This window comes from Panthera uncia (genome assembly GCF_023721935.1).
Source record: "Panthera uncia isolate 11264 chromosome B2 unlocalized genomic scaffold, Puncia_PCG_1.0 HiC_scaffold_24, whole genome shotgun sequence".
Classification (NCBI taxonomy): Eukaryota; Metazoa; Chordata; class Mammalia; order Carnivora; family Felidae; genus Panthera; species Panthera uncia.
In genome coordinates this window covers 96,524,481-96,549,857 of record NW_026057580.1, presented here as the reverse complement: position 1 = coordinate 96,549,857, position 25,377 = coordinate 96,524,481, and the positions used below count along the sequence as shown (strand labels likewise).

The 25,377-nt window shown below is 35.4% G+C and overlaps 1 protein-coding gene across 1 annotated transcript in view; it reads right to left on the bottom strand.

The window, feature by feature from the left end:
* Nucleotides 1-5,650: 5,650 nt before the first annotated feature.
* Nucleotides 5,651-25,377, bottom strand: part of VTA1 (vesicle trafficking 1) — a 68,432-nt gene continuing 48,705 nt past the window's right edge. The window contains exons 6-8 of the mRNA XM_049654464.1: nt 18,653-18,826; nt 12,675-12,755; nt 5,651-6,281 (exon numbers count right to left, since the gene is read on the bottom strand). Coding sequence (XP_049510421.1) covers nt 6,136-6,281; nt 12,675-12,755; nt 18,653-18,826 — 401 coding nt within the window. The 3' untranslated portion in view covers nt 5,651-6,135. The remainder of the gene's footprint in view (nt 6,282-12,674; nt 12,756-18,652; nt 18,827-25,377) is intronic.

The window sequence follows — 25,377 nt, the reverse complement described above, 5'->3', positions numbered from 1 at the left end:
GAACAATTCTATGGGTTACCCAATAAAGCAAGCAATCAATATGGTCGAATGCATATTTGAGCAAAGCCTTTATAGAGATTTGTAGATAAAGACCATTTTCAAAAGTGCAAATTGAGCCACAGATTTTAGAGGAAACTGAGAATTGGAAATCACACTTTCCATCACTTTCAAGATGAAAATATCAATTCTTTGGCAGGACTCTCAGTGCCTTTATCCTTTTGCCCCTGTTTTATTCGGCCTGGGCTGCCATTACTAAATACCACAGACTGGGTGGCTTAAGTGATGAAAATTTATTTTCTCACAGTCTGGAAGCTAGAAGTTCAAGATCAAGGTGTCGTCATGGCTGGTTTCTGGGGAGGTCTCTCTTTTCCAGCTTGTAGATGGCTGCCTTCTTGCTGTGTCCTCACATGGCCTCGTCTCTGTGCATGGAGAGAAAGAGGAAAAGAGAGAAAAAGGGAGAGAGAGAGGGCAGAGGAGAGACACGAAAGAGAGATATTTGGTGTCTCTTCCTCTTTTCATAAGGACACCAGTCCTATGGGATTTGGGTCCCACCCCTCATTTCATCTTGATTATCTCCGGAAAGGCCCTATCTCCAAATATGTCACACTGTGGGGGTGGGGGGGCAGGAGGTGAGGGGGCGCTGGGGGGGGGGGGGCTTTAACATACAGTTTGGTGGGACACAATCTAGTCCTTAACACCTCTTCACCTGTGTAATCTCACACTTACAACTCCTGTTCTTGACAGGCGTTCTGCCATAGCAACACTTATTCAAATTCCCCTAATTTCCTACATTTTTTTTTCCCTGATGCTGCTGTGCTTGCTTTTATTTTTGCTCACTTTTCCCTGCTTCTCTGCCTGGCATAGCTATAATTCAACCTCTTCTTCGAGACCTTCCCTGATTTTTCCCAGGAAGAATTACTGGGTCTTGTATATAACCTCCAAAGATATAGCATTATCACGTTGAACTTTAATTGACAAAGGATGCTCGATACATATTAATATTTTTGAACATATGGAAGATACTAATATTTTTACAAGATCTCCTAATATCGTTGAACTACAGAGCTAATTCTCTAGAAAGCTCTGTCGTGGACTATTATACAATAATCTCTGCCCACCCCCCCTCTCCAAACTTCAGGGGGTTTCTGAAGAGACAGATGCTCCTGCCTCAGACTTTCAGAGAGAAGTTTGGGGAAATAACTAATTATAAAGATTATTGTTAATTTTATATTGACGTTCATATTCTAATTGCATTTCCTGAAGATAAAGTCTAATGTATTTTTAGAATAAAAATATTTAAAATAGACATTATATATTTGAAATGAAGATAATAATGCTATTTAAAAAAGGGGAAACTCGGGTCTCCCTAGCAATGTGGGACATGCTTTTCAAGAGAATATATTAATCCATTTGTATCCTGGGTATTTTCTCCCTGGACTCAGTCCATTTGCTGCCAGGCCATCGGCTCCAGAGTTTGTGTTCACGTTTTTTATTCGCTGCCTAGCACCCCCAGTTCATCGGAACACATAGCCTAGATAACAGAAAAGTCTAGCTGAACACCTCTCACTATTAACAGGAATTGTGACCTTGGTTGTGACCCGTGACCTTGATAATGTGGGGTTCACTTAGAACATCTCACTACACTTACAATAGTTTAACTGATGATTTACCTAATGGGTGATTTACCTAAATGGGTGATACATATTGTCTGAAACAGGTAACCTGAGCTTAGAAACTTTCAGTATTAGCTGTACAGCTTCAGCCACATTTACTATCTGGTGGCTCAGTTTTCTCACTCACCTATAAAACGGGGATAGTGAATGATAGGACCCCCTCTCAGGATCGCTGGCAGGATTAAATGTATTAATACATTAACATTAATCATTAGTTAATAATTTTAATTATTGATTTTAATTCATTTTAATCATTTTAATTAATGATTATTATATTACTATTATAATCAAAAATAAGTTAATATATTTAATATTTTACATTAATATAATTTTATATTATTTAATTTTATATTAATATAAATTTATATTAAATGTTTAATACAATTAAATAATAAAATATTAATGATTAACATTAATGATATTAATATTATTTATTAGTATTAATGTTAATATTAATTCTAATACTTAGAATAGTGCCTGGTCCCTAGTAAGCACCTAAATGTGAGCTACTATATTTATTATTATAAAGTATTCTTACTTAGAATTACTCCTACTTAAATAGAGTCCAGTGAATGAGGTTTTGGTCTCAGAATTCCATACACACATCAGAGATTATAACCAGGTAAGCATACCTCCACGTGAGGGGTGTCTTAAAATTTTGTGAGCAGTACTGGTGGAGGTTTACTTATGGTCCAAGGTAGATGATCTGCTCCAATTGCTCGGATACATGAAATGATTTTTTTTTTTTTTTTTTTTAATGGGGATGGCTAAAGAAAGCTGTGCAGATAACCAAAACTCTTCAACCCCTTGTCAGTTATCATTTTTTCAGTTGAAGGTATTTATAACGATGCTAATAGGGTGTAAGTTTCTTTAGAAAGAACAGCATATAACCTTTTAGTGCATACACAGTAACCTCAAATTTCTACACATGATATAAATAGGGAGATCAATTCTATGAACACCCTAGGCTGTTAATTTTCAGGACCTGTAACCAGGATTTTTTTCTTGGAGTAATCTTGAAGGCTGCATACTTCCTTGGCCAGGCTAACCATGGGCTCTGTCCTTGGCTTCCAGCTCCAGTTCAGCAGTGATTTGGTGAGATGTCTGTGACAATCACTATAGGCAGAACTTATCTTTTTTCTTCCCCCTCTGTCTGCATTGGCAAACCAATGTTATCGAATAGCTTTACTTGGGATGGTCACCAGAACTTGGGAACATTGTACTTCAGCCTAAACGTCAGCAGAATTTGGCCACTATCCATATTGCTATTAACAACTACTCTTCTAAGTGTTCAGGTTGCAAATTTGGGAGTCAATCTTCACTCCTTCCATGCTCAGATCTCATATCCAGTTTATCAGAAATTCGATGTCTCTACTTAAAGGACAGCCAGAAACCAAAGGCATCTTATTACCTCCACTGCTACCCTTGATCTAAGCCATCACATCTCACCTTCATTATTGCAATACTCTTAACTGCTCTCTCGGCTTCCACGCTTACCCACCCTATGGTCTAGTCTCCACACAGTAGCCAGTACGATCCTCTTAAAAGTTAAGTCACAATCAGGCCACTCTTCTGGTCAAAACCTCTCAGCAGCTCATTTTGTTCAAAGTCTGGTCTCTTATAAAAAGCCTGTATATGTTCCTAAGCCTGTGGCTCCCTTCGCCAGCCTTTGTCGCTTATACCTTCTGACCTCTTCTGTCTACCTCCCTCTGCTAGGAATGCTCTTCCTCTACCTCCCTCAGGCAGTCACCTCAGTGAGGCCCAACCTGTCCTACTTAAACACGAGCATGCATGTCTACACCCATCTAAGCATCTCCTGCCCCATCCTCTTGTTTTCCCCACTGAATTTATCACTACTACATAAACTCAAGTATGATCCCCAGAACTTTCTGGCAAGTTCCCAGGTGATGCTGATGGCTAGGGGTCCAGGAACCACACACTTTGTGAGCTACTGCTTCAGGAGAATCTCTCTTCTCATGTTCTTATTTGTGATTTGGGTAGGACTGAATTACTGAAAACTTTAGGGACCATCAGACTAAAGTGTTTCTTAACTCAGAGTGCTGGGCCCCCACCCTTACGACTTTCTGATTGGATAGGACTGGGGCAGAGCCTAAGATTTGCCATTTCTAACAATTACCCTTTGAAAACCACTAGTTGAATATAAACTTTTTATTAAGTTTGTTTCCTTTCCCTAAGAATATAAACTCTAAGAGGCCGGAATTTTTTTCTTGTTCTCTGCTGTTTTCTCATGCAAAGGACAATACTAGGTACACAATAGCTGCTCAATAAATACACGTTGAGTGACTAAATGAAAATCGCTTATTCTAGCACTACATCAAACAATTTTAACCTTAGTTTGACAGATTTTATATAAAGACATGCAAAGCCAAAAATCTCTCCAGTTCAATCCTCTCAGGTAAGAAAGCACTGCCAGAGACAACTGGGATTTCCTGATATTTGGAAAACAAATTATTAATAATTTACATTATCTTAACATGAACATTAACAATAAACATTTATGGTAAGCTACTGGTTGTTGAGCACTTCATGTAAAGTATCTCCTCTAACAAATTCTGAGGAGGCTGGCGATATGGCTTCCATTTTAGAGATAAGGGCTGTTATAACACAGCGCACTTGTCAGCGGACTCCGGGGTTTCCACATTATCTTTTCCCCTCAATGTGCTCTCCCAATAGGGAGCAACAAAGTAGGGTGTGAGATGGGAGGTGACAGTTTTCTTTCTGGTATCCACACACATTAAAATCTGAATTAAACTTCACTGAATTTATTTACTTCTTACAACATTAAAAGATCATCCTAGACACTCTTGTACTACAATAAAGTGCTAGAGAAATGTTTCAGAGCACTGGAGTTCTAGATGCAAACATCAAATTCCACAAATGATATAGGAATTTAGTTGTGAAAGGTATGAAAATGTTTTTCAGGAGGCATGGTTTGTGGGCTTGTTTTTGTAATGATTTACAATAGTTTATTCTGAGTATTCATTCTATCAAATGCTATGCAATAGCATTATACTTATGCAAAGAAAAACTGAAAGACGAATGGTTATGAGATAATGATTCATTTTCTTTGGAATAGACTGTTAGAACAGGTTCAGCAAATGTTTTCTTAAAGAGCCAAAGAGTAAATATTTTAGACTTGCAGGCCATGTGATTCTGTAGTCAGGAAAAGCAACCACAGATTAAACATAAATAATGGGCAAGGTTTTAGTTCAATCAAACTTTATTTACATAACTGGTGGTCTGCCCATTGACCATACATAGTTTGTGGACCCCTACGTTAAAGACTCCAATCTCAGTGGGATGAATGAAATAGACCAGATAAATTTCAGGTAAATTTAGCAAATTTACCTCCCTCTTTTTAAAAATTGTTCCTTTTACTTTAGAAACATCCATATTCCTGTAACTAAACATAATGACTTAAAAAAAATGATAACTCTAGCATGCAAATTAAAACAGACATTTGGCTTTGTAATAAACGGAACGAGTTAAAAGAATCCTTGTATTTATTTTTTACACAGCACAAATGTAGGTGACACACAGTAAGTCCATCACTTCCCACAAAACTTATAAACTGAACAACTGAGAGTCTAAATTCTCATAGTCTTCTGCAGCGCTCAGAGCTATCCACTTTATGGAATCCATTCCATAGCAGCAGAGGAGAACCTTAACTTAAAGCACCAAGTTTCCAGGCATTACTACAAATGTCTTCTTTTCATTCCCTAATACATGCAGTCAAACTGCCTATGAATAAATACCAATTCACTTTAAGCTTCAATGGAGAAGGGAAAGCTGTTGGGAAACCAACATTATTCTTAAGTCTGAAAGTGATTCTACCTCTTTACCTTGGTTTCTTCTGTAACAATTTTCACTTTTAATGTAGTTCTATTAAACATGAACATATTTTAATTTTGAACATAATCCCTTTCAAATTCATCTAACAGTTTAGGATGTTCATATTTGTTTTATAAATCCGGGGGGGGGGGGAGGGTGGAAACATGATCTCTAATCTAGAATATTCTGGCAATTTCTATTAAAAGTTAAATTTAGAATTTTATAGCAAAGTAATATAGCCTGTGCGTCCAAATTATAAGATTTTTAAAAGTCTTTAATTTATGTATATTAAGATACAATGTGAATCCCAATACATTTTATAGAAGTGTGATTTCATTCTCTGAAGCAGGGTTCAATGGGCATTTCTGGATCTTGCTAACATCAGCCCAATATACCCGGAGATTACTGGATCCACTAAATGGACAATGAAAACTGGTTGAGGCTGCTGCTGAATGCTTCAACAGGAATCTGATACACAGACACAGATTTCATTGTTATAGTCAATGCGACTGAAGTCTTCCTTAAAACTGTGCTCCTGATAGGCTGAAGAGAGAGTAATGGACTGTTAGTTCTTTAAGCCAAAAATGTACGGACGTGTGGTACAAAGGCTTCATTCTCTGCCCGTAGTTAGCAACTTGAGGGCCTTCTGTAGATTCTGCACCGCTGTGCTGACATCCTCATACTGCAGAGCACTGCCAGCATACTTGCAGTATTTCTGAGCTCTGGCAAAGTCCTCTGGTGTTAGACGGATATCCGCTGGAAGACAAACAGAATAATTAAGACTATCCGTAAGAATAGAAACGTATTCTGTTAGGTTCAATGCTTATTACATTTAAAATTATAAAAAAAATATTTAAGGTTATATAAAAACATGAAGGCTTTTTTCAACCCCAGGGTATTTAAATAAGTTTTTTCCATGCTTTTCAAATTTTTTCTTACTCATATAAACTATACACATGCCACTACACAATAACTTATATGAAAAGGTTTTTTTCCCCCAAGTAATAAACTAGAGGCCCTTGTATTTTGGTAGATTAATTGCAAAAAAAAATTATATTCTGTGTAAAATAAGGACAGTAGTTTAGGTGTTTATGTTAGAATTGCTAAGCCTCTCTTTTCATGGAACAATACACACAGACTAAACCATTGAACCCTCATTTGAACTAGAATATAAATATAATTCTCAATGACAAAAATAAATAACATTTTTAAAAAATTACATAAGCCATTTGACTTTTATTTTAGCATGAAAATATTTTGTGTTTTTGTGCCATCCGTATATAAAACTCTAAGGTTTAACGAACATACTATCATTGAACTACAAAATTCAACACGTGAACAACTTTTACAATTTATGTCCAAAATTTATTCTTGGCAAGTTTTCCAGTTACATATATGGTTAATATGGGTAGTGCTCAACTATTACCCAAATAATCTGGGTAAAAAAGAAAACCAAAATGCTAAAAACATTTCATTTAATCTAAAATTTGAATATACCTGAATATATATTTCTAAAGATGAAATTAAAAACTGACTTTATGTCTTGTCTTTTGAAATACCATTTTCTTTAGAATTTTTTATGAGGATTCTAAAAAGAAGTGATAGGAGGCTGAGGCACAGAATATAACGAGCAAATAATATATTTCAAATTCTATTTATAAGTCTGTACTTACAAACAGACTATTTTTGTTTAGTTACCTTTAATTTTGCCAAAGATATATGTGCGTATGTTATACATATCTATACATATAGCAACTGCAGGTATCTGGACACTAAGTTCTGATCCAAATTATTGTTTTCTTTAAAATTTTCAAAAGAGTTCTGAAATAATGGATCATAAAGTTTCTAGGGCAGGGTCAGGCACCGATAAGTGCTGAAAAACTTTAATGAATGAATATGTTTCCACTTCATATTATTTCCTACATTTTAAAATGAATCAAGTTCATACAGAATTACATATTAATTTCTGACTTTAAGAGAATATAAATATACACATATCTACATATGGTAACTAGCCAGTGTGCTACATATAAATTCTTCAAATACTTGTTGAATGCTACTAAAGTTATAATGGTTAATCTTACTATTGTAAGAAATTACACATTCCAATTTTGACAGAACTTACTTCAATTTTCTTAAGTTCCAGTCTTGCTTAAAAAGCAAAAAATACAAATCAATAAACTAGTAAAATGTAATTATATATTTAAAAAAAAAGTTCTCCAGTAGTACCAAAAGTTTTAGTACTACTGAAAGTACTAAATTCTTTTAGTATTTAGTGACTTGGCATTTGTTACCACTTAAACTTAAAAACCAATTATCCTGCAGCTCTATTGACAATTTAGTCAGGACACTTTAGGTTGTATTTCTTTCTTGAAAATACCTACTAGATTTTTCAAAGTTTTTTCTAGATATATTAAGAGGCTCTGGTCATCTAGAGCTAGACATACTATCTAGGTGTGTGAGACATCTTTGAAAACTGAGTTTACCCCACTCATCATTTTGTACTTTAACAGCCTATCCTCTTATCTCAGGGCAATTTTTAAATATGTAGGGCATCCATCTAGAATTTACTGGACTTGCTGGAAGAAAATCCAATGCACAGAACGAATATTTTTATACCATTAGCCTTAGCACTGTTTTGCTGACATACCACTTACTTATTAATAAGATGTCTGTAGTGGCAAGAACTCTGTGACTATTTTAGTTTTTACAAACTAAACTTATACACCAATGATAAAACTATTTTAAAACACAAATATTCAGAAAATATGAATGGAAGTATTTTAACAGGAAAATGTCATTACAGATACATATGTATCTTATAAACTTGTATGAAATTATGTAACTAGCAGGTAAAATATCATTAGATAATAACCATCTTACACATTCAGATACAAAATGTAACTTACAGATTTATATAGAGATGTTAGATTTATTTTTAACAATTAAAAGAACTTAAAAAGCCATGTTAAATAGTTACTTTTGCTATTCTGTAACACTTCAGGCTTTCCTTCATTTAACAAATATCATCTAAGAGTCATCAATAATAAAACATGTCATTAAACTTTCAAATTAAAAAAAATAAAATCTGCTTAATTATGATTCTTTTAAATTAGCAGTTGAAAACTGAAGTGGAAAATACATAAGAGAACAAGTGTTCAATTTCAGTATCTGATATTATATTCCAAATTGTAAAAACTTCTTCATGCACCCATATAGAAGCTGTTTTTCCAATTACTAAAATTTACTAGAGGCCATAATCAGACCAGAGAGAGCACATTGTGGACCTAAAAGGTGTTTAAAGGATTAGAGAGGCTGTCTAACAGAGTATCTCTTTTCTGAACTCTATGCCTAATATGTTTCCAGTGGCTTTAGGCAAGACAGTCCTCATCACAGGGCTGCTTTTCTCCTTTACAGGGCAGTACGAGAAGGCAGAAGACAGCTAGGGCTATTAGTGAAGTTCCCTATTGCAGCAGAAAGAGCCTGGGTCAGCACTGGATCAAAGATAACATTTTTGGTGTAAAGAGAAAATCTCTGCACACTCAGTTGACAGGATAGAAGAATCCATTTCCAAGGCTGATTTATCTAATGTCATGACAGAGCATAGAATATTTCATCGTAAAAATTTCCAAAATGGGTCTTTAAAGACTCTTTTCTATCTAACTGGGTAACTTTAGAAATTCACATCAGGGACTTTGGATAATCTGACCCTAGTGGACTCTATAATCCTCTGACTTGAATGGAAAGCACCGGCAGGATCATAGGGGAACCATCTGATACCCAGTAAACCTTAAGGGTAAAGACAAACCTCAGTACTAAACCCTCATATCCAGGCACTGCCAAGATATGTCACTTAAAAATGGCAACAGCAGTAATGATTTGAGGCAGAATGTGACTGCATCGGGCACTGTGCTAAATACTTTTCAGATATTCCATTGAATCTTCCAAAAAAACCTATGAGGTACGTTGTTATTCGCATTCTAATACTATATAAACAAGTTCGAAAGGGAAATGCTCTGCTTCCTGTATCTACCACCTTTCCAATCCCATTCTCTTCTCCACAGTCAGCCACAGACTCACTACAAAAATATTTAATATATTAACACACATATAATATGGGAACTAAAAGGTGATGAGTACTAAGCACTAAAGAGAAAAATGTAGCAGCAAAGGGGTTTAGGGAGTATTAGAGGTGGTGGTGAAGCTAGTGATGGTTATGAGATGACTAGTTGTAGTCTGTGCATTCTCTAGAATTTTTCTATGTACTTAAACACATATGTACATGCGGGAAGATAGAGTTTTAATTTTTTTCCCCAAACAGGGTCATGCTATACAGAATGTTCTATAACTTGCTTTTTTATTTCAGTATATGGAGGAGATCTTTCATGTCAGAGTTACTATATTCTTTTTTAATATGTGCTCAGTAGTCCATAGGACAAATGGACCATAATTTTCATTATTATCAAATAATACCATAAGATTATTTTCTACTACTATGATGATGTTGAAATAAAATATCCTTGTAAACATGTTTAGTGTTTATGTCTACGTATTTCTTTAAGACAGATTCCTAAAAGTGGAACATAGCCGGGTCAAAAAATTAGTGACATAATACTGCTGCAAAAAACTTTACTAACATATACTGCCCAGCAACAGCATGCCAAGAGTCATTCCCTAGGTCTTCACTGACACTGTAGATTATCAATCCTTTAAAATATATTTTAATTTTTGTAATTAAAAAAACATTACATTCCACGTTAGTTAGCATATAGTGCAACAATGATTCCAGGAGTAGATTCCTTAATGTCCTTAATTCCTTAATTCCTAATTCCTTCATTTAGCCCATCCCCTTCCCACCACCCCTCCAGTAACCCTGTTTGTTCTCCATATTTAAGAGCCTCTTATGTTCTGTCCCCCTCCGTTTTCATATTATTTTTGCTTCCCTTCCCTTGTGTTCATCTGTTCTGTGTCTTAAAGTCCTCATATGACTGAAGTCATGTATTTGTCTTTCTCTAATTCTGCTTAGCATAATACCCTCTAGTTCCATTCACGTTGTTGCAAATGGCAAGATTCCATTCTTTTTGATTGCCGAGTAATACTCCATTGTATATATATACCACATCTTCTTTATCCATGCATCCATAGATGGACATTTGGGCTCTTTCCATACTTTGGCTATTGTTGATAGTGCTGCTATAAACATGGGGGTTGCATGTGCCCCTTTGAAACAGCATAACCTGTATCCCTTGGATAAATACCTAGTAGTGCAATTGCTGGGTTCTAGGGTAATTCCATTTTTAATTTTTTGAGAAACCTCCATACTGTTTTCCAGAGTGGCTGCACCAGTTTTCATTCCCACCAGCAGTGCAAAAGAAATCCTCTTTCTCCGCATCCTTGCCAACATCTATTGTTGCCTGAGTTGTTAATGTCCGCCATTCTGACAGGCGCGAGGTGGTATCTCACTGTGGTTTTGATTTGTGTTTCCCTGGTGATGAGTGATGGTTAGCATTTTTTCATGTGTCGGTTGGCCATCTGGATGTCTTCTTTGATTCATGTCTTTTGCCCATGTCTTCACTGGATTATTTGTTTTTTGGGTGTTGAGTCTGAAAAGTTCTTTATAGATTTTGGATACTAACTCTTTATCTGATATGTCATCTGCAAATTTCCCCCATTCCGTCAGTTGCCTTTTAGTTTTGCTGTTTCCTTTGCTGTACAGAACCTTTTTATTTTGATGAGGGCCCAATAGTTTATTTTTGCTTTTGTTTCCCTTGCCTCTGGAGACATGTTGAGTAAGAAGTTGCTGAGGCCAAGATCAAAGAGGTTTTTGCCTGCTTTCTCTTCGAGGATTTGATGGCTTCCTGTCTTACATTTAGGTGTTCCATCTATTTTGAGTTTATTTTTGTGCATGGTCTAAGAGAGTGGTCCAGGTTCATTCTTTGGTTTTTTGTTTTTTTTGGTTTTTTTTTGGTGAACTGAGTTTTAGTTATTCATCTGTAGAAGCTCTTTATATATGCTCTGGACATTAATTCTTTAAGTTTCAATTCCCTCCTGGTCTATTAGTTGCATTTTAAGAACGTAATGGGGAAGAGGGAATCTTCCGTGGTATGGAATTTATTATTTTTCACTAGTTAAGCCTGTTAAGATGCAACTAAATCAGATATGAGAACTGGGAGACAGAATCTAATATATATTTTTTCCTGATAACCAACTGTTGTAACATCACTTTTGAATATATATTCTTGCAACATTGCTCCAAATGCCACCTTTATCATTAATTTCCATACTGGGTGGCCTGGTTTCCAGATTCCCTACTGTGTCATTGATCTATCTTTTTCAGATATTTTCACAGCAGATTTTAGACAGAGCTTTTAAAATTGAGGGGGATTAGGGGCGCCTGGGTGGCTCAGTCGGTTAAGCGTCCGACTTCGGCTCAGGTCACGATCTCACGGTCCGTGAGTTCGAGCCCCGCGTCGGGCTCTGGGCTGACTGCTCAGAGCCTGGAGCCTGTTTCAGATTCTGTGTCTCCCTCTCTCTCTGACCCTCCCCCGTTCATGCTCTGTCTCTCTCTGTCTCAAAAATAAATAAACGTTTAAAAAAAAAATTAAAAAAAAAATAAAATAAAATTGAGGGGGATTATAGAGGGGAGTCTGGAAACCAAATTTAACAGAGGAATATGGTATTCATTGGGTAGGTGATATGTTTTCTATTACGTTGTTGGGTAATCTGCCAGTTTATTAAAGGTTCTTTTTTGTTTTTATTTTCAATTACAGTCAGTTCTCTTTTCGGATAATCTAATAATTTAATGTAGTAGATAAAGAAGACCATAATCATAACACATGGTAATTCTGAAGTAAAGTCATCTAGTATAAGCTTTCATGATAGCTTTGGCTATATGTTTGTGCCACAATATCCAGCATTATGCAAAAAAAGGAACTGTAAAACTAAAAAAAAAAGGGAATGCCTTCAAAGTTGGGTATTTTGGATAATATGAAATAATCTTGGCTCACTGGAGAATCTAGTGAACACAGCCATTCAAAGAAATGTGTTTCAAATTACCTAGGCATTCAAATATACAACACTCTTAAGGTAAAATTACCAAACAACGCCCAAAGCAGGAGATACAATATATCACAAAAACAGCTGACTTACCCTGGGACACTGTACTGAAAAGTGCAGGATCAATAGCCGGAACAGTCTGGGGAGTAGGCTGGATAGTATTACTTGTTACACCTGCAAATCGGAGAAGCACAAATGGGCATTACAGTTATACCTCTTAATTATACACTAGGAAAGCGTTTAGAGGATCATGAAGGAATTTCATTTCTTAGTTAGTATTTTGGAACCTTATTGAATTATAATTTGACATACTTATTTGATGTTGGAAGCTGCAATGGAAAACATGCAGGAAAATATATTTTGAGTGCTTACATACGTATTTAACGCAAATGGTAATATGTCTGCATACTATACTATTTTGTACATTTTTCACTTAATATATTTTCGCAATTTACCTTATTAATTTACATGGGTACATAAGTGTTCCATTTCATGTATGAGCCACAATTTATAAAGCAGTCCTTTACTGATGGACATGTAGGTTGCTTTCATTCTTTTGCTACTATAGATAACACTACAGTGAATATTCTTATACACTGTGTACATATACATATGTACAATGTGTATGAATTTATTTATAGGAAAAATTTAAAGAAGTGTAACTGCAAAGTCAGGTTTTAATTTTAAACTGACCAATTTAATGACTATCTTTTGCTTGATTTTGATAATTGCTAACCAAATATATTAAACTATCCACATCTGACATAATTGTTCCCACAAAACTTGTTAACCTTTAAAGGCACATAATAAATAACATTAACAAAAAAAAGGGAATGCAACCTTTGGGAGGGATCTTCAAGACGACCTAATCAAGTGTAGTGTTTTGATGTATCTAAAGCATAGAGACATGACTATATATTTTTCATATTGATGTTAAAAAAACATGAGCAGATCAATCTAGATATCATTGCCATTCCTTGCTAAATAATTTGTGTTTCTATCTAAATTAAGTTCTCCAAACAAATCCCTTTCTCTATGGAGAAGAAATATTTTTATTAATCAGCATCTTGCTATTTAAAAATTTTTAAAAATGTTTATTTATTTTTGAGAGAGAGAGAGTGAGCGAGAACGAGTGGGTGAGGGAGAGAGAGAGGGAGACACAGAATCCGAAGCAGGCTCCAGGCTCTGCGCTGTCTGCATAGAGCCCGTTGCGAGGTTCAAACCCACAGACCTCGAGATCATGACCTGAGCCAAACACTTAACCTGGACACTTAACCAACTGAGCCACCCAGATGCCCCAATCAGCATCTTGTTATTAAATTTTAAATGCTTATTTGTACATCTTCACATGACTAACTAGACAATATTAATTAACAAGAACAAAACAGAATTTGCACAGAAATTTAGTTATGTAGTAAAATTTTATTTAAGCAATACTAAAAAAAATTATTTGGTGTGTATTTTATTAAGAACTTGTGGTCACAGTCGTTCAAACAAGACTTGAACTGACAACACAGGCTGTTCAGCGCCTCACGCAGCAGTAAGAAGATACTGCCTCCATTTGTCCTGATGCATGAGCCAAGGGGTGTCCTTTGACAGCCATCATGACATGTTCCCAGGGGGACCTAGTGTACAGGCCCAACACAAGCTCATAAATACTTGTTTTGTTTTTTTACATTTTATATATTTTTGATAGAGAGAGAGACAGACAGACAGACAGAGCACAAGTGGGGGAGAGGCAGAGAGAGAGGGAGACACAATCCAAAGCAGGCTCCAGGCTCTGAGCTGTCGGCACAGAGACCAACACAGGGCTCAAACTCACAGACCGTGAGATCATGACCTGAGCTGAAGTCAGGCGCTTAACTGACTGAGCCACCCAGGCGCCCCTCATAAATAGTTGGTAAATTTGTAAAAATAGCTTGTGGTTTATGTTACTTTTTTTTTTTTTTTTCGAGATGCCCAAATCTATTTTGTTTTCTTTTTTCTTTCTTTCTTTCTTTCTTTCTTCCTTCCTTCCTTCCTTCCTTCCTTCCTTCCTTCCTTCCTTCCTTCCTCTCTCTCTCTCTCTCTCTCTCTCTCTCTCTCTCTCTCTTTCGGGATTTGGAAAGGTCTCATTTGTCAATTCATAAATGGATCGCAGCCCCCAAGACTGCAATATGCTGGAGTGATGTGACCATAAAAACATTCCTGGGGAAAGCAGAACTGTGTTGGAAATTTCCTTCCTTCTGTTATTTAACAAAAAGAGGTATTAACAAGTAACTTCTGGTTAATTTTTAAGTAGATGGTTACATAGCTTATTAAATGGCATTAATATACATTCAAGAATTAAACATTAAAAAATGTCTAATTAAGTATTGAATTGTTCTACTGCCTACATGATGTGGGGATTCTGAAAAGGGAGAAATAATACGTAGTGGTTAGAAAACTAGAAGATTATCCAAAAAGTATAACCCTAAAGAATAACATTTGGAGAGGCAAAGAAAAGACATGCTATCTACAAGGAACACTGTAAGCAGAGGTAAGAAAATGGGAGGATTGGGTTGAGTAAAACCTCAGTATAATCACGGAAAATAGCATTGATTGAAATGGTTAGGACAAAATATTAACAACTCTGAAAGCTGTATAGGAGAACTCAAATGCAGTGCTGATACTTAAAAGAACAACAATAAAAGCGCTAAGTTTTTGATCTCTGTATGTGCTGAGCTACATTTATCATCAAAAGGCTAGCATTAATTATAAGACAGTTCTAATATTTAATCTATTTAGATTTATTACTGAGCTCTTCTTCCTGAGCACTTACAGGCTGTGTAAAGCGTATGTTTCAAGAGAAAGGAAAAACCATCTGCTCCATCATCTACTTCTGATAGTCCACAGTGGTTAAATACAAGAGGCAAACACTCCCCCTGCTTAAACAAACGTTATCGCTGCCCTCCTTGCACCTCGGTGCGTTTTTGTGGAAGAACTAAAAACCGTATATTAGTACATACTATTCTTTTCAGCTATCTTAAGGATTTCCCTTTGATAAAAGTGCATCCTGGATCTTTATATGAGGGAAAGTAAATCAATCTTAAAGTGAGTAAGAGGGGAAACATCTGCTATATTTATAAACTAGAAATGTTATTTCATTTGCTATTAGGCAACTGTGGACTTTTTTTTTTTTTTTTAACTGTTTTAAATATAATAGAAAAAAAAATCTGCCAGCTAAGAGGAGATTCCAAAATCTTAAACCAGTATTAAGGGGTAAATTACTATATGGGAAAAGTAGATTTTGATTTAACAGGGTTTTAGTTCCTTGGAGGAAGAGACAGAAAGGAGGTGCCAAAAACAAAATCAGAAAGACACGGGTTCAGTTTCTAGTTCTGTCACTAACAGGTATGCCTGTACATTTGTTTTCATGGGACAATTGCTTAATTTCTTTACAGTATGTAAATAAGAGACAACAATTTCTAATATAGTTGCTGTAAGAATTAACTTATAAAATAGCTATGGCAATTATTTAAATGCTAAGTCTATTTAGAGTGTATATAAAGTAACACAAGAGAACCTCAACCTAAATAAGTTCTAAGGCTTTTGGTTTTATGTGCTCACTCTGAGGAACAAAAGAGAAAACATAAAATAAAATAAATAAGGTTTATGCCAGTTAACTGGATCAAAATTAACTGCTTATGCCAGAAAACTTCCTAACAGAAAACTACCTCGATATCTATGTTTACGTATGTCATGGATATTCTAAGCAGGAGATACTGTTAGTCTGAACGTATGAAACTACTAATATTTGATCACTTTTGTTGTACCAAACCTAATTCAGCCTTCCTACTAGAAATATGCTTTCCCTCTTCTATATATGTACTGTAGAACTATATATTAAATATACAAATATATGCCTATACAGAATTCTGCCCAAAGATATTTTGTCTAAACCAACGCCCCTCATGCAACTTTTTTTAAGGTCAATATCCTACCCCCAAAGGTGACACTTCCCTTGATTCACAAAATGGTTTTAAGTGTTCATTAGCTTGCTGCTAAATACCCTGTCTTTGGCACAGAAATAGGAAGGAAGCGAAAAAAAAAAAAAAAAGGAAAAGGAAACTAATTTGCTGAACACTGATTTTGTGTTAGGCATAGTAGTAGTGAATTTTCAACCTTTTTCCCCTTTAATAATTAAAATCAGTATGAGAGTATGGTTAATTTCATTTTAGAAAGAGGCAAAACCTAGGTTAGGAGAAGCTGTATAACAGTTGAGTCTGTGCTTTAGCAAGGGGTAGGCACTAATAACCAATACAATTTGACTTCAAAATGCATTTTATTTTCTAAAACTGGTGTGTCTGAGGCTCCTGGTTAGTGTTTAAATTCAGTAGTATAATTACAATAGTATTAACCTAAAGCAAATACATATAAGTAGTTGGTGGTGTTGCTTATATTGTTCTACCCGAAAATATTGAGTATTTCTAAAAGAAAAGAAAATATTTATAATTCTGTTCCATGATACTTACAGAACAAACTCAAATTGGTGTGCTATTAAAGTCATCATACAGACCATAAAACAAAGTCAGGTTAAAATATGCAGAATGGTGACACAAAAGAGGTCAGTGTTAAAATGACCACATTCATCAATATTCTTCAAGACAAAAATGACAGCAATATTTGCAGGTAATATAAAACTAAAAGTTTTAAAGGTTTTCTTTTTGTTTGTTTGTTTCTTTTATTTATCTGAGAGAGACAGAGGCTCAGGGAGGGGTGGGGACAGAGGATCTGAAGCAGGAAATCCTGACCTGAGCCAAAGTCGGACACTTAACTGACTGCGCCACCAGGTGCCCCTAAAGCTAAAAAAGTTTTAAAATAGGAGGAAAGAAACTAACAATAACTGGTACTGCAATGGTCAAGTAGAACACTTTTAGACAGTGGTCAACTCATGCAAAATAACCTAGAATGGTTTGGGTAAACTGAGGCTGAAAATTTAAAAGTCAATGAAGTAATGATGTGTTATTAATGGGACTCAAAGGATGACTTTCCTATCGATCAAATATTCTGAAATGTTTGGGGGCGCCTGGGTGGCTCAGTTGGTTAAAGCGTCTGACCCTTGATCTCAGCTCAGGTCATGATCTCACGGTTCATCTGTGGGACTGAGTCTCATGTCAGGCTCTGTGCTGACAGCAGGGAATCTCTCTCTGCCCCTCCCTTGCTCACACGCATGCTGCCAAAAAATTAAAAAATATATTTTGAAATGTTTGTACAGTTTACTACCATAGATTATGTGGAGATAAAAGAAATATTGTAAGAATAATTTTTGGAAAAAAATCAAGATATTAAATTATGGCTTTAAATGCCCTTCTATTTGAAAAGTAAGGGTGATCTTTTGTCAACAATGCAAGTACATGTCTGCAATTTTTAAAAGTATCTTTCATTTACTGACATTGACATTACTAGAGACTAGTGTTGTCAGATCTCTTCCATGAAAGCACAGACCTATGATACTGATTTATTCAAGGATAGTAGTTATCACTTCCCTTTTTTTCCTTTAGTCAACTGTTTGTAATATTAAAGGAAACAACCCAAATCCCCTGTTTTCAGTTGTCTGTGATTCCACTGCTATTGAGATTCTGTGCCTCAGTGCCTGCTCCCTCCATCAATAATGTCTATGTTGAGGGCAGAGGTCAGGTCCTAAGGAAATAAAGCAAGAAAAATGAAATCTTGCTCATACAGTGGGACGCTGACCAACACTTCCTGTAATAGACCAGCTCACCTCACTGCTAATCCTGAACAACACTAAAGGGCAAAAAAAGGGAGAGGAAAAAAAAGAAAATATGACTCATGAAAAGCACAGAAGTTCTTAGTAATAAAATATACAAAGTTAATAGTAACATATGTAAATGTTTTATCATTTCTCAAAAGGAAAGACAATTACTATTAAAACTTCAACAAAAAGGATTTAACATTTTTTGTGGGTTCAAATAGAATTTAATGATCTTGCCATGTTTTATGACCATCACTATGAGGCATAAACATGAGGAAAAGTGCGGTTCTTGTTTACGAAAGGAAGAGTTCAAAACTGGTTAACTTGAACTTCCTACCTGCGCTGGAAGGCACTTCCGCTGGCGTGTTGGCTGGAGCGTGTGCACCGGGGGGGATCTGGATTCCCGTGAAGCTGCTGGACGGCACGCTGCCTGGGTCGTAAGCTGAAGATGAAGGCCGGGGTGGCTGGGTAGGCAGGGGTGTGGCCCCGGCATCTTCATTTTCTTCAACATCTATCATATAATATATATGTAAAGCGAAATTAGGTATTTTGAAATAAACACGCCAAATATTCTTATCTCGCTATACAGATAAGACAGACCTTCAAAGGCAATTCTATTTAATGCAGTCGATAAGCAGGCTTTATCTCTTAAAATACTAGTTTTAACTGTTTTCTTTTTTTGAAACACTTAATTGTGCCTGACAATATGATTGTCACTTCTTTCAAGTTAAGACTTTTTACAATTATATAAAATCTTTGCATATAGTATATTTTTCTTAAAAATCAGTTTTCTTTAAACTCACTCTTTAAACTCACGAAAAACAGGATATTTTTGGCAAAACATGTCACATTTAATGCTATCCATAAGAACTTTATTTTTCTGACAGCAGCCTTTTACTCAGCATTTGTTGTTTACACTAGCTATAAAATGATTACCTGTGTGTTTGTTGTTCAAGTATTAGGTTCATCAACAATAACAAAGAAAATGAAATTTCACATTGAGCTACCTGCACAGAAAGGAGTAGTAAGAGACTTGTGTTGAGAAGTTTTGAGATACAGACTTAAAATATACTATATTATTAGCTGAATTTGATAACTACCTTGGGAAAGTTAAATATTGACAGTCTATTTAAAAATTACAATTAGTGGGGCGCTTGGATGGCTGAGTCAGTTAAGCGGCTGACTTTGGCTCAGGTCATGATCTCATGGTTCATGGGTTTGAGCCCCACATCAGGCTCTCTCTGCTGTCAGCACAGAGCCTGCTTCAGATCCTCTGTGTCCCTCTCTTTCTGCCCCTCCCACTGCTCATGCTCTCTCCCTCTCTCAAAAATAAACAAACATCAAAAAAAAAAAAAAATGACAATTAGCCACTTTTGGGAATCTTAGTAATTTGAAATGCAAACTAGAGCAACAGATTTCTGAAATCAATTTATTTCCTATCAACTTTTTTTTTTTTTTTTTTTAATTTATTTTTGGGACAGAGAGAGACAGAGCATGAACGGGGGAGGGTCAGAGAGAGAGGGAGACACAGAATCGGAAACAGGCTCCAGGCTCCGAGCCATCAGCCCAGAGCCTGACGCGGGGCTCGAACTCACGGACCGCGAGATAGTGACCTGGCTGAAGTCGGACGCTTAGCCGACTGCGCCACCCAGGCGCCCCTCCTATCAACTTTTTAAATAACATTTTTGTCTGATCATAGCCACATTATATATCCAATGCAGATAATTTTAAGCAACCAAAAAACTCTACCTACTCTGAAATATATGTTACTAAGTAACCGTGTACATGTATTTATATTTTATATACACTAAAATAATTTTCTCTTCTATTAGAGAACTGTAACATTAATTCATCCTAAATGAAAGATAGGAAGGAACCTCTCAGTCCAATGTTTAAAGGCACTAGAAAGTGACTAAAAGCCGGAAGAAACCAGGGTGAAGATGGCCCCCAGGAGAGGAAATCTCACCAGGCAAGGTTTGCTTTCATGTGGCTTTTCACCTGCAGCACTCAACAGTCTGAGCAAAAGAAAGAACTGGAGAGAAGTGAGCCTTGAAATATGTGTATGAACCCCAACTAAATGCTGTAGGACCCTGAATTATGCACGCACAGTCCAGAGAGATTCTTGAGGGTCCTGGTAAAGGCAACAGCCTTAAAGGTGAAAGACGGACGGTGTTCGAGTTCAGGCAAGTTAAATGCCATTAGAACAGTAAGCAAGAACTTGCAGGGGAAGATAACAAAATGCAAAGGAGCTACAAGAGGGGATCAGCAATAAAAATTAATAGAAATATGGGTGGGAGGGAGGAAGAAAATGTGACCAGAGTCAGGAGAAAAAGAGAGTCTATAGAAATAGACCACAAAGACCCAGATACCAAAATTAGTAAAATAAATAAATAAATAAACACATAAATAAATAATCACTTTAAAGCAGGTATTATAAATATGTTCAGAATCACAGAAAAAAATATAGTCATAATGAAAGAAGAAAAACTCACCAGAGAAAAGAAACTGTAAGAGGGACAAAAACAGGACTAACAGAAAACAAATGGTAAAAATAATAGGCTAAAATCTAGCTATAGAAATAATTACATTAAATGGACCAAATATTATTTTGAAGGCTGATGTTGGCCGACACAAAATACAACAACAAAAAACAAACAAACAAAAAAGGGGCGCCTGGGTGGCTCAGTCAGTTAAGTGCCTGACTTCTTGGGTTCAGCTTAGGTCGTGATCTCACGGTTTGTGAGTTTGAGCCCTGAGTCGTGCTCTGCACTATCAGCATGGAGTCCACTCTGGATTCTCTCTCTCCCTCTTTCTCTCCCCCTTCCCTTCTTGCTCTCTCTCTCAAAATAAATAACTTTTTTAAAAAATGAAAAACAAACAAACAAACCCTATATGCTTTAAGACTCAGATATGTTTATACTAAAATGATGAAAATAGATATACTATGTAAATACCAAGTAAAAGCTGAAATGGCTAAATCCAATAATAGACACAATAGGATTCATTTCAAGGAATATTAGTAGAGATACAAGGAGATGTTTCATAATGATAAAAAGGTGAAGTCATTAAAAAAAAAAAATCAAACAATTATAAAGGTGTATGTGCCTAATAAAAATGAAACGAAAGCTGACAGAACTAGTAAAATCCTCACAGTTGAAACTTTAATATGCTTCTATGACTCACATTCATGGGACACCACACAAATAAATGCAGAATATTTTCTTTTCAAATGCAAGTAGCATATTCACCAAGACAGATCATATTTTGTACCATGAAATAAATCTTAGTAAACTCTGATATATTGAAATCTTGCAAAGTATGTTCCCTGACCAAAGAGAATTGAATTAGAAATCAAAAAGAAAAGTCCCAAATATTTTTAAATTACACAACATATTTCTAAATAATCCATCTCTCAAAGAACAAAGGAAATAAATATTTTGAATTAAATGATATCAAAATTTGTGAGATGTCATTAAATCAGTCCCCACAGGGAAGATAAATGATGCTTTAAGTGCTTTTTCTAATAAAGAAGAAAAGCTTAAAATAAAAAGTCTACATTTTCTCTTAAGAAGCTACAAAATCAAAACTAAAAGAAAATTAAATCTCAAGTACAAAGAAGGAAAAAATAATATAAAAACAAACATAAAGGAAATAGAAAACAAAGATATTAGAACAATTAAAAAAACTGAAAAATAACCAGATTAGAAAAAGGACAGAGAAATGGATAATATAAATATTAGTAATTAAAGAGGCACTATCAATACACATTCTTCAGATATTAAAAGGATAATGAGGAAAGAAAGGAAATATAAAGTCAATGAATTACACAATCTAAGGGAAATGTCATTATCCTTTCAACGTCTGTATGATTATCATCATTATGAAAAATACAGACACAAACTACCAAGACTTACCCAAGAAGAAATGATCTGAATAGTTTGGTATCTATTGAAGAAATTGAACTCACAGCAAAAAAACTTTCTATAAAGAAAATGCCTAGCCTAGATAAAGTGGCAAATTCTATCAAACATTTAAGTAAGAGATAATATCTATCTTATCCAAACACATTCAGGAAACAGGAATAGGAATCACTGTCAACTTATTTATGAGGCTGGTCTAACTCTGATAGCAAACCTCATAAATGTGAACACATATCCAAAGATCCTTAGTGTGAGAACCAAACCTGGCTATATATTGTAAAGACATTACACATCATGACCAAATGGCGTTTACCAAGGAATGCAGAATTGATTTATCATTTGAAAATCAATGTCATTCATATTGACAGAATAAAGAAAGAAAAACCATATGATAATTCAATAAATGCATAAAAAGCACTTGATAAAGTTTAACCTCCCTTTAAAACAAAAGTTTTCAGTTCCCTGGAAGTGGGGCTTGGGGGGGGGGGGGGGGGACTCCTTAGATGAGACGGGGCCATAAACAAAACAAAACCACACACATAAATATCATTGCTGGTGCAACAGACAAGAAAAAGAAAGAAAAGACATAAAGATTGGAAAGAAAGAAGCAAAACTGTCTCTCCTTACAGATAACATGATTACCTACACAGAAACTCTCAAGGACCTTATCTACAAAGCAACCACAACTAACAAGTAAATTTAGCAAGGTTGTACGATACAACATTATACAAAAATCAACTGTATTTCATATTAGAAGTAAACAAGGGAATGAAAAAACACATTTCTTGGAAATTAACAAAAGAGGTTCAAAATCTATACTCTGAAAAATACAAAATACTGTTGATAAAAATTAATGCAGGCTTAATAAATGGAAAAATGTATCATATTCGTACAATTAAAGACTCAGCTTTGTTAAGGTATACATTTACTCTAAATTGATGTATAAATTCAATGTAATATCACTCCTAATTCCAGTAGGTTTTGTTTTTTTTTTCTTAACAGAAACTGAAAAAACCTACTTTAAACTTTATGTGGAAACTCAAAGGACACAGAACAGCTAAGAACATGTGGATAAAGGAGATACCAGAACAGGGGGATGACTTCTGCCAGCTGACCTCAAGATTTACTGTAAAAAGATGGAAGGCAGTGTGCTATTAGTATAGACAAAAAAATATACCAATGTAACTGAACAGAGTCCAGAAATAGAATCACACAATTAACTGAATTTCTGACAATGTGTAACAACTGGTGACGAAATAATAGGATACCCTTATGGGGAAAGAATCCTGAATCCCTACCTCACACCACGTGCACAAAAAAATTTAAGGTCTCTCACAAGCCTAAAAGTAAAAATGCAAACTACAAATCTTCATGATTAAATATATATAAAAGAATTTTTGAGGTAGAAAAAAAGACTGGGCAGGACACAAGAAATAGCCATAAATTTTCTAAAATTATAAATTATACTTATCAGTATTAAAGTTTCTTGTACTTAAAAGATAATTAAAAGAACAAGGTAAGCAACAGACTGGGAGTCAATATTGGTAAAACATGTATGTGACAAAGGACTTATGTTCATAATTTATAAAAAAAATCAATACTAGAATGACAGATAATCCATTAAAAACAGGCAAGTATACTAATGTTCATAGCATTATTCACAACAACCAAAATGTGGAAACAATCACAATGTACACCACTAGATGAATAAATACAATGTGTACATGCATACAATGGGATATTATTCAGCCTTTGGAATGAAATTCTAAAACATCCTATAACATGGATGAACCTTGGGGTGCCTGGATGGCTCAGTCAGTTAAACGTCCAACTTCAGCTCAGGTCATGATCTTCACGGTTCATGAGTTCAAGCCCCATGTCGGGCTGTGTGTTGACAAGTGTGGAGCCTGGAGCCTGCTTTGGATTCTGTGTCTCCCTCTCCCTCTGTCCCCCCTGCCCCCTACTCACACTCTGTCTCTCTCTCTCTCAAAATATTAAACGTTAAAAAAAAAAAAAAGGATGAACCTTGAATACATTACAATAAATGAAAGAAACCAGTCACAAAAGGTCAGAGACTGTATGATTCCACATGTATGAGGTACCTAGAGTAGTCAAATCCACAGATACAGAAGACAGAATGGTGGTGACCTGGGGCTGGGGATTCCACAGTGGAAAGGGGACTTACAGTTTAATGGGTACAGAGTTTCAATTTAAGAAGATGAAAAATGTTTTGGAGATACATGGTGATGATAAACTGAACAAGATGAATGTATTTAATGCCACTGAACCACACAATTAAATAACTAAATGGTAAATTTTATGTTATGTATATCTTACCACAACAAAAAAGAATAGGCAAAAGATTTAAACAGATGCTTCACCAATAAAGATATAGGAAAAGCTAATAAGTACATTTAACAGAGTTCAATAACATTTAGTCATTGGGAAAATGCAAGTTAAATCACAATGAAGAGTCACTTTACATGGGTCAGAATGGCTAAATTTAAAAATGCTAACAATACCAAGTGTTAGCAATGACATAGAATTACAGAAACTCTAATACATGGCTGATGAAAGTGTAAATGGTACAATGACTTTAAAAATAGTTTGGGAATTCCTTAAAAATTAAACATATATAACCTAGCAATTCTGCTCCAGCTATTGACCCAGAGCAATGGAACACATGCCATGTGTTCACATATAATGTGAAGTATGTCAAAAACCACATGTATTTGCATTTAAATGTCATGTATTTAAGTGTCAAGAAGCTTAATTCTTCATAACCTCAAACTAGAAACAGCTAAAATATTCATTAGCAGATGAACTGATAAATAAATTATTTGTATCCACAAAGTGAACTACTACTCAGCCATAAAAAAGAATGGATTACTCATACACAAGACATAGATGAATCTCACAGATGTGATGCTGAGAGAAAGAAGCTGGGTGCAAAAGAATATTGTATGACTCCATTTACACAATGCTCCAGGTCAGGTAAAACTAAATTTTGATTAAACAAACAACTAAATCAGTTGCTTCTCAAGGTAGGAATGGACTGGGAAAGAGTATGAGGAATTTTGAGAGGTAATGGAAATATTATTTATTTAGAGGGATGTGTGTCAAAAGTCACCGAGTCACTGAA